The sequence below is a fragment of the Drosophila novamexicana genome, unplaced genomic scaffold (assembly GCF_003285875.2).
Source record: "Drosophila novamexicana strain 15010-1031.04,08,12 unplaced genomic scaffold, DnovRS2.1 tig00004560-arrow-pilon, whole genome shotgun sequence".
Classification (NCBI taxonomy): domain Eukaryota; kingdom Metazoa; phylum Arthropoda; class Insecta; order Diptera; family Drosophilidae; genus Drosophila; species Drosophila novamexicana.
In genome coordinates, this window is record NW_020825054.1 from 707,980 (window position 1) to 718,133 (window position 10,154).

Here is a 10,154-nt window from a genome sequence, read left to right on the forward strand (position 1 = left end):
CAATAAACGGGAAACCCTTTTTAGTTTTTTATTAATGCTAGCTGACGTGCCTGTAATGACAGTTTTGATTTTGCAGCCGGTAAGGAAGCGACCATAATTTTCAGCGATAACGCAATGGAGGCTGGACACAAAACTTACAAAAAATATATTACAAAAATTGTTACAGCAGTCGGCTAATTTGGTAATTTCCGCACGCGATGGTGCATTTAGAGAGTAAAGAAGAGATGTTGTCATAATGGTGAATGTTTGGGAAAAAAGCTACTTGTCTATTGTCGCAATCCCAACCTTGCCAGGGGGTCTGGGTCTGAACATGCAACAATGAACACACACACACTCAATCATACACCTGACCCATGCATATTAATGTTTTTAAACGCCAACATTTTATCTTAAGCATCGGCAAAGATAAAGCAAAATAATCGGGCACAATGTTAATTTAAGTGACTGCATAACAAAAGACTTGCAACCGGCCGAGGAGGCAACCGTAGAGCCAATGAAGCACGAAGCAAACCAACCCAAAGCCAAATCCCAACCGAACCCAAGCCAAACCAAAGCAACACCCATGACAGTGAAGCGGCAAGCACAGTGTGACGTCGAATGAGTCTCCCCTTACGGTGGCGCTGTCTGCGTAATACCAGAAGTAGTCAACAGGTGAACAACTTCAGTGGAGCTGGCGCGAGGGCAGTTGCGGGGCACGGCCACAGCAGCGGGCGAGCGGGAGGTCTTGTATGGCGCAATAAACAAAAAAAAAAACAAGTTGGTGGCGTATACGCAATGAACGAAAGTACAATTCAAAACAAAATAAAAATCCAAATATTAAAACAACAATTGGTTGATTAAAAGCGAATATGATGGTCGCCTTAGTCGAGTGCGCTACATTTAAATTGAAATACTATCATTAAATCAAAACATGAGTAATTAAACTAACTCTAATTTTTAAGCCTCATGCAGAGCAACAAAATGTGAGATCTTCTAAGAAACTTGAAAGAAATAATATCAATCAATATATTAATTTGCTTATTATTATTATTGTTATTATTATGCTATGCACACTTTCATTTTCATATTGTAATATAAAACTTCTCTTCTAGCTTACCATAAACAAGTCTCCGCTATAAATATATTAAAAAATAAATAATAAACAAATATATTTAATTTGTTGTTGGTTATTTTGGATCAACAGCTTTTGCTTTATATGGCTACCCAAGCAACTGTAGGGTATCACAGCAATTAAACGACATTTCTCCCAACCGTCCACGTTTCCAGCGGTCAGTTGGAAGCGGGTGTAAACGGGTCGAGTTCGAGTTTGGATTCCGTTTTGGGCTGCTGCAGCGACGGGTTGCGGAATCTCTAGTACAAGTGCAAATGTAAACAAAAAGTGTACAAAAAGTGGTCGCTGCTGGCCACACAACAACCACACTGCACACAAAACTAATGTTATGGTTTCGTACAACATTTCACATGGCAGCCGCAGCAATTCGGTTTGAAACGTTGCCGACAACGGACGCCAACAACGGACAAGTTTTCAAAAATAGATTTTGAAACGCTGATTTAAGAAATAAAGGAAGCTATTTCAGCCAGGATAATTTTGTGGTTAAGCATGTTTCATACAGCAAACTGGAACTTATGTGTTATCGGTATCATTTATCTAATACCAAGTGCAACTGCCTATACCCGGGAAATTGTAAACGATAAGCCACCACTGCAGGAGAGACGTGAGTATTGGATAATAGAAAATAAATAAATAAATATAGGGAATTAAATCGATACCAGGTTAAACTAAAACATAACAAAGTTTAAATTGAGTTGAAAGAAAAAGAGTTAAATTGGCGGAAGTTACCGTCCTGATATTTTGTGCTCTGTGTGCTCTCTGAACCAACTAATAAAGAGACTTGTTGTGTGCGAGGCCGGAAGTGCGAATGACTAAAATATTTTTAACTGCAACTGTTAGTGTTGTCGAGTTTGAAGAAGGTGAACAAACTGAAAACTGGATCTAATACGAGTACCTACAAAAATCCAACCAAAATTTCAAAATATACAAAAACTTATAAGGCAAATCTAAACAAACCGTATAAAGTTTTAATCTGTGCTTATAGAAAAAAAGATATTGGTTTTGTTATTATATTCCTTATTTTCCTACAAATATTTATTCAACACACTTGGAATTTAGTAAAGTAAGCATAATTATACCCTGAACCCATTAAAAATTGGTATAAGGGTATATTGTATTTATGCAAAATCCAAATGTATGTAACAGGCAGAAGGAAGCATCTCCGACCCCATAAAGTACATATATTCTTGATCAGCACCAATAGCCGAGTCGATCTAGACATGTCAGTCTGTCTGTCCGTCCGTATGTATGAACGCAAGGATCTCAGAACCTATAAGAGCTGGAGACTTGAAATTTTAGATGTTGGTGCTCCTAGTGCCTGCGCAGATCATGTTTCCGATAATCGATAACTTACTCCGTTTCAAATCAATCGATAAAAATTGATATCGATATCCTGTTTTTTGGGCGATTTTGGTAAATAATAAGAGCTAGTCACCAAACTTGACATATAGCTTCTAAAATGGAATATATATATGCATTTGATGTTGGAAGAAGAGGGTTCAGGGTACCCCCTAGTCGGGAGCTCCCGACTAGAACCTCTTACTTGTTTTTATGATTATGTTTATATGAAGGTTTTGCTTTTAATTTGCAATCTTTGCTAACTCTTTAGACGTGTTCGCTAAATGTGTAAACAGCCCGAACTCTTATTTTCAAACATATGCCAACGCGAAAGTTAGTAAATTTAGCACAAATTTGAATGCATGGGTTTTTTGTTAGTTTATATATCTAGGAAATCACAAATCGTGAATACCCTTTAAATTGAATATTTAAAGTAAATTTACTTAATTCAAATGTAAAAATATTTTCGTATTATTTTGCGCAGCACCGTGGTTACAAACCTGTAAGCGCTCCAATCCCAATGAGAACAAATGCTTCCGCCAATTGTTTGAGGGCTGCTTTCCTGCACTGGCCGCTGGCATACCAGAGATTGGTGTGAAGAGCTTCGAGCCGCTGAACATTGATCAGGTATCTGTTTCGAAGGGCAGCGGAAATTTGGTTCTTTCCGGCGGCTTTCAAAATCTTGTCATACGTGGACCCTCAAATGCGACAGTCCGGCGTGCAAGGTGAGTAGATGCAAGGTCGTATCAAATTGGCAATCAAATGATGCCAATAATTATATTTTTGATAGTTTGGATCTGGCGCGACGTCAGCTAAATTTTGAGCTGGAGCTACCACGCCTGCGCATAAGAGCAAAATACAATCTAAAGGGTAACATACTGCTCTTGCCTCTGGTTGGCAGTGGAGATGTAGCCATGGCGCTGAAAAATGTGCATACAGCCGTCTACACAAAGATCTCGCTCCACAATGAGACCCTAACTGGGGATGAGATAATACATATCGATGAGATGAAAGTTAACTTTCAGGTGGGCGCCATGCGCATTCATTTAAAGAATCTATTCAACGGCAACGAGATCTTGGCCGCGTCCATTAATGCGTTCCTCAATCAGAACGGTAACGAAGTCATAGCAGAGCTGCGACCTGATTTAGAGCTGGGGCTAGCCGATATTTTTCATGGCCTGTGGAACAATGTGTTCTCCAAGATGCCCACCAAGCTGTGGCTGCTCTGAGAACATGAGCCACAAGTGAGTTTAGGGGATTTTGTTATAAATATAATTTATTTTGCAATCATTTTTGTTGCTACTTGTAGTTTAATGTTTTTACTACCTACCTACGATTAAATCTATAGTTTATTTAAACTTTGTGTTTACTGCTCACTGTTTCATTGTGGGCAACAGTTCGTCGTAGCTGAACGCTTCGAACAATTTGTCGATGGAGGCGCGTAGGATATCCACCAGGGCCTTGATCATCAACGGACGGACCTCATCGGAAAGCGATTTCCAGTTCTCATTGAGGAAATCATTCATACGCTGGCCCAGCGCCTTGTCGCCATTGAAGAGATTATCCAGCTGCATGTGCACATTCGCCAGATCATACTTGACCTTTATGTCTTTGATCCTCAAATAGCTGGCACCATTTTTCATATACTCCTCGCCAAACAGCTCCGTTGCCATTGTAATATTCGCTGGTAAAGGACATCGGTATTAAAAGCAACTCAGTTAACAATTGTTCGCTCCAACTTACTTAGTTCAACTTGACAGTTTCCATCGCCGAGCATCGGCATCATCATGATCTTGCCCTTTATGCTGTATTCCGATTCCAATTTTAGCTTGGGAAAGGTCAACGACAGCGTAAACTTCAATTGACTTGGATCGATGGACAAATTGTTTAGCGTATGCTTCGATATGCCCGATATCTTTACATTTTTATACATCGAATGAAGATAAATGGCGCCGGAGTCCTGGTCCATTTTGATTTCGGGCACACGCAATGGCTCCATGGGCGGTATGTAAAGTTCCGGTATGCCGTCCATCAGGCGCGGCTCGAGCGATTCAAAGGATTCACGAGCACACACATTTAAATCCGGAGAGTCACGATGACAAACCTTGAGAAAGGCAGCTGCAAATGGCTAGAATCACTGGAAAAAGACCACACAAATCGCTTATACTTACGCAATTTGCTCGACTTTCCTTTGGGCTTGGCCAATGTTTGGGTTGCCTGAAGCGTAAGCCCCACCAGCACGAGGGTAATTAATAGGTTTCTCTCCATTTGTTGGCTGCCTTGGCTGTGGATCAATTTTGCTTTACTTCTCACTGGAGTCGAGTGTATACTGTTTATTGCAACGGCTGTTCCATTGCTTTTATAGCTGAGCGAAGCCAACGGCTGGCCAGAAGCTGACGCATTGAGTTTTGCCAGACTTGCAATTTTCCGTGACATTGCAATCCTCAGCAAATTTGCGAAGCCGCACCAACACAGATGTTTTCCAGACGAGTTGCTCTTCTCTACTCACATATATACATCTCAATATGTACATCTGAATAACGCTTAGCTACTCATATAACTCCATTGATATGCACACATATTAGAGAATTTATGTATATAGCCAATCCGACTCGAAAAGATTATAAGTCAAGTAGAAGATAAACAATGTTTAAAATTTTTATTCAAAAAGAGAAACTTGTTCTCCAATTTCTGTCCTAGTATATTAATATAACGATTTTTTTAATAATTCGCCGCAAAATTACAACTAGTTCAATTCTGGGAAACTTCTGATATATACAAATCAAAACAGACTTGCTGTTTACCACTAAATAGAAATAATTGTTTGCCAAGTGAATAAATATAATTAGTTCGAGAATATCATGTTTCACAGCCAACCGGATATTATAAAAATAAAACCAAAACATTAAATGATATGAAAGTATATATATTTTATAATAATATTGAAGTTAAACGTTATAATGAAACAAATAGCGCACATACATAAATTCATATACATAATAAACAAACTTAAAACGTGGAGCATGCGTAATTAAATTAAAATAAAGCTTGTTCAACAAGAGCCAGACTCAAATTATAACAAATTAAAAAAAACTGAATCAACTGCGAATTACAGTTATAAAATGTAACAAATTAAAGCATTGTAGCTAAGTATAAAAAGTATTGCTGACTTAAGTTAATATCAAACAGTAATATTGAAGGCACTTTATGCTTAAGGAAGCTAATCCCGATCGATGTCCATCTCACTCTCAAACCTGAAATAATATGTTGGGTATCTTATTAATTGTACTCACTACACCAAGATCGCCTTACATACAGTTGGGTGATGCTCAACGCCTTGGCAATCACATTCTCGGCGGACAGACTATCGAAAGCATCCAAACTAGCAGCCGGTTCGTGGTTGCCGTTATCGACAATAAAGCTCAGCCGGCTCATCGCGTTATTTAGCTGATGCATGGGCTGCTCTTGTTTTGGGTGGGCACTTGGCAGCATTTCCAATTGCTGTGCCAGCAGTTGACGTTGAACCGCCATGAGATTCTCATGGGCATTATTTAGAGTATCTTTTAATTTCGAATAGCGCAGATGCAGATAGTTTGTGCTATCGCGAAAATGTTTTAATTTTTTGTCTTCGATAAAAGCGTGACGTGCTTGGGCAAATTTAATGGCTATATTAGCCAGCTCTTTGGACGTTATGGCGTCAACACGGTTAAGATAATTCCTCTGAAAATCTTTGCTGCAATAAAAGAAAATTGTTAACAAGGATTGCTAAATTGGAGAAATTAAATAACTATTTACGAACATTTTATATATATCATTGCCAAGTATAGTCTCGTTGATCTCTTGGCTCTCCGTTATGCAGACGCTGCGAACTCCGCGCAACGTAGATTCATAATGATTTATGACTTTTTCAACAAAAGTAATGACTTCTTTATATTTGCTTACTTTCATCAAATTGGATTGCCACTCTCCACTGTTGGGCTAAGAAAAAATTCAGTGGATATTCATTATTTATTATAAAATTGAAATTATTTTTCAGTATTTACCAAATAGAGTTTTTGCTGTTTTTGTGCATCTGTTAGCAGTAGCTGAAACTGCTGTATGGCACCGCAGCACATGACCTTTTCTTGTTCTATAGCTTTAGCGAATGGCTGAAGTTCGAGAATTTCGTCCTCCAGAGTCAATGCATACTCCTTGAATCCACATAGTAGCATTCTTACGAGATCATGTTCCTTGTTGAGCACATGATGCATTTCCAAGACCAGGTGGTCATTTAACCACTTTTCTAATTTCATATCGCTTGAAGAAGTTATGAAATGTTGAAGGTCATTCGGCATTTTTGGTTCCATAAATTGACACTTCTCCGTGGTGTTAAAAATGTAGACCATGACTGGTGGATTCCGTGACTCTTCGCTTGTATCGCACCATTTTTCCACATAGAGATCCATGGGTATGGTACTCTTGGTCAAGCGTTTGTGTGGATGACCCGTGGGTAACACATAGTAATTGGTCTGCCTTTTATATCCGGTTTCTCTTTCAATAAAACTTTCCAATTGCTCCATTGTCGTGCTGGGCGTTACTTCGTATTCTAAGCGTTTGAAGCTGCACGCTAAAAAAAGCGTCAGTACTGTTACCTTAAGCATACGATCGATCTCTGTGAATATGGCGGGTCCTGGTAATCCATTTTGTACTTCATCAGTTGCCGCTAAAGCACCACGTCGTGAATAGTTGTAGTCGAGGGCCAGCGGAAGCCACCTTGTCAGTCGTGCCAACCAAGGTAAGCTTAGGTGATGACCCACGGGTATCTGGGTATGAAAGAGAAAGCTATTCGGTTCCAAATGATTCTCTGTTATTGCAATACACTCGCGCTTTTTCTTCTCAAGATTCACATGGATATTGAACGCTTTTTGGTGGGGTATAAATGGCAACACTCCAGTCGCCACCTCGTAGGCAATGATCCCCATCGACCAGTAATCGGCCGTGTTCTTATACTTGCCGGTGTCTACCACCTCGGGTGCATAGTAATGTCTTGTGCCCACTACGCTTTGCTGAATGGTATTCTCCGGCGAAGCACGCGCCAAACCAAAATCTGTCAGCTTGTAGAGCTTACGGCCATTGGGTAGTCGATGTATCACAATATTGTCCGGCTTCAGATCGCGATGACAGATTTTACAGGTCGTGTGCAAAAAATCAACAGCTTGTCGCAGGGCACCTAAAATCTCGCGAACTTCAAACTCCAGAAGACCTGTAAAATGTCAAACGTTTGTAACATGCAGTCGTCGGAACAGCCATGTATAATATTGGCTTCTCTAGCCAAAGAAGCAGTTTCCTATGGTGGGACTCACCGTTAGCATTTTGCGGTCTCTGAAGAAGTCTGCGAACATCGCCTCCATTGCAATACTCAAGAATAATAACTGGCAGGTCCCAAATGTGGTGACTTTTCAAATACTTGACGAACCCCCCCGAATCCTCGTCCAATCTAACGCCGGCGACAATGAAGGGCATCTGAAACTGAAGTGTCCATTTAAGCTCCTGCTGCCATCGGTTTATCAGAGTACGCTGCTGATCAGCGCTTGTTTCATCCTTTATGTGCTTCTTGATGTGCTTGGTGGCTGTTAAGATTAACAAACTATTAAAAAGCGTCAAGCATATCCGCCGCTGCTTAAAATAAAACGTAGTTTCGAAGCTGACTCAGCGCATCGGCAGCAACTTAAGATTCGTAAGGTCTATTCTCCCGGTTTCCTTCACAGACTTATCAGCTCAAACACTAACATTAAAAAAAAAAGAGGCGAAGACAGAGGAAGCGAGAAAGAAAGAGAGAGAGAGAGAGAGACAAAGAGGCAAACACAAACACAGCAACAAATAAACAAACTAATTTTTGAATCAGCGAATTCTAGGAATCGGCTTGCACTTCATGTGTGCATTAGTATTGGGCGCGTGTATGCATTGATGTATGTATGTGCATATATATACTATATGCAAAGGTATATAATTTTTGTACGAAATCACGTACACATATTCCGCTTACCTATTTCCTGGTTTGTTGTGCGATTTATCCAATGCCTAACTTCACCAAAGCCACCTTGTCCCAGAATGCCCTTCAGCTCCCAGTTACCCACGCGCAACGCGTTTTGATGCATGCCGATATTATTATAATATACAATTTTCCGGCAACTTATTAATAGCGACAGCCCATTTGCAACAGGTCTAATTCGATGTTGTATTGAACTACAATTATCAAGAGTTAATTTATCGGTTATCGATTGTATCTAGAGATGGGCGAAGTTGCGAATTGAAGTGTGACACGCGGTTACAGTAATACTTAAACGCTATAACACCCAGGACTCGAAATTTCAAATCGTACCTTATATACATCTAATTAATAATTATTATTAGAAACAAAACATACTAAAAAAATGATATTTAATGACTTACATATAACATGTAATGAATATATTGTAGGTTTTCAGATACTTTACTCTGCTCTGTCAGTTTTAAAATGTATTTTATAGGCATAACTTCAAATAATTTGCCAAATTGAGGACAATGTTCTTTATATTCTTTATACAAATTATTCTTCTCACATCTTATGACTGTGTAAGTGTTACTTGGGAACAGCGGTCGACGCGGGACGCCAATGTGGCTCACACGATTTGTGCTCATCTCTAAAGTGCTGGCAAACAGGTTGTAAACAAAAAGTGTTGAATGTTGTTAGGGCCATTTGTAAATAAAAAAACATTTTTAAAGCGTCCGCTTGTGTAAAAATGCGTTTTCACATGAACGGCAGCAGCGACGACAGTGATATTGTGGCTTCCACAGCTACCGCCGAGCACATTCGCAAATTTGTATTCAGCTGCAGCGTTGGAGGCGGCGGTGATACAACCGTAGATCGTCTAGAAATTAGAATACCAGAGGTAAATAAAAAAGATTAACATTGCAAGCAAATGTTTTTTAATAACTGTATAAATATAGATTCTACAGGGAGCCTACTCATTTTATACCTGGCCCAGCGCCCCAGTTCTCGCCTACTTCCTTTGGGAGCGTCGGCAAACACTTGCGTGCAAGCGCATATTAGAACTTGGTGCTGGAACTGCATTGCCCGGCATACTGGCTGCCAAATGCGGTGCTCAGGTGGTGCTCAGCGACAATTGTATTCTACCCAAATCCCTAGCGCACATACGCAAATCCTGCCTAGCCAATCAATTGCAACCAGGCGTTGACATTGACGTCGTTGGTCTAAGCTGGGGGCTGTTGCTAAATAGCGTTTTTCGGCTGCCCGCATTGGACCTTATAATAGCGGCAGATTGCTTCTACGATCCCAGCGTATTTGAGGATATCATTGTGACTGTGGCGTTCCTGTTGGAGCGCAATCGTGGAGCGAAATTTATATTCACATACCAGGAGCGCAGCGCGGATTGGTCAATAGAAGCGTTACTTAAGAAATGGAAACTACATGCATCGAGCATAAATATGGATGATATTGGCAAGCAGTCCGGCGTGGATTTGCTTGAATACATGGGTGGACACACGATACACCTGCTAGAGATAACGCTCATCGAGCCACAACACGTGGGTGACTTAGTGGAGTAAAAAATAAACAAAAAATTAACCAGAATAAAGTTGGTTTTTAATGCGCGGGCTGTTATCCCCTGTTACTCATTGCATCGATTTAACATAGTTGCTCCTCGATTAGCAGAGCGTTGCTTAT

At 40.1% G+C, this 10,154-nt stretch overlaps 4 protein-coding genes across 4 annotated transcripts; 2 read left to right on the plus strand and 2 right to left on the minus strand.

Annotated features, from left to right (window-relative positions):
- The first annotated feature begins 1,505 nt into the window (after positions 1 to 1,505).
- Positions 1,506 to 3,692, plus strand: LOC115770804 (protein takeout). Its single transcript, XM_030716226.1, has 3 exons — positions 1,506 to 1,715; positions 2,934 to 3,174; positions 3,240 to 3,692. Exons 1-3 carry the CDS (start codon positions 1,601 to 1,603, stop codon positions 3,676 to 3,678), a joined length of 795 nt encoding a protein of 264 aa, XP_030572086.1. The 5' UTR covers positions 1,506 to 1,600; the 3' UTR covers positions 3,679 to 3,692.
- Positions 3,693 to 3,727: 35 nt separating this feature from the next.
- Positions 3,728 to 4,778, minus strand: LOC115770805 (protein takeout). Its single transcript, XM_030716228.1, has 3 exons — positions 4,621 to 4,778; positions 4,193 to 4,567; positions 3,728 to 4,133 (listed from the first exon to the last, which is right to left on the minus strand). Exons 1-3 carry the CDS (start codon positions 4,715 to 4,717, stop codon positions 3,823 to 3,825), a joined length of 783 nt encoding a protein of 260 aa, XP_030572088.1. The 5' UTR covers positions 4,718 to 4,778; the 3' UTR covers positions 3,728 to 3,822.
- Positions 4,779 to 5,394: 616 nt separating this feature from the next.
- On the minus strand, positions 5,395 to 8,648 carry LOC115770802 (inhibitor of nuclear factor kappa-B kinase subunit beta). The gene is made up of 6 exons (XM_030716224.1): positions 8,475 to 8,648; positions 7,792 to 8,058; positions 6,493 to 7,691; positions 6,249 to 6,427; positions 5,766 to 6,182; positions 5,395 to 5,703 (listed from the first exon to the last, which is right to left on the minus strand). The coding sequence occupies exons 1-6, from the start codon at positions 8,584 to 8,586 to the stop codon at positions 5,670 to 5,672; spliced, it is 2,208 nt and encodes a 735-aa protein (XP_030572084.1). The 5' UTR covers positions 8,587 to 8,648; the 3' UTR covers positions 5,395 to 5,669.
- Positions 8,649 to 8,919: 271 nt separating this feature from the next.
- On the plus strand, positions 8,920 to 10,062 carry LOC115770715 (methyltransferase-like protein 23). The gene is made up of 3 exons (XM_030716115.1): positions 8,920 to 9,130; positions 9,194 to 9,360; positions 9,419 to 10,062. Exons 2-3 carry the CDS (start codon positions 9,211 to 9,213, stop codon positions 10,034 to 10,036), a joined length of 768 nt encoding a protein of 255 aa, XP_030571975.1. The 5' UTR covers positions 8,920 to 9,130; positions 9,194 to 9,210; the 3' UTR covers positions 10,037 to 10,062.
- Positions 10,063 to 10,154: the final 92 nt, after the last annotated feature.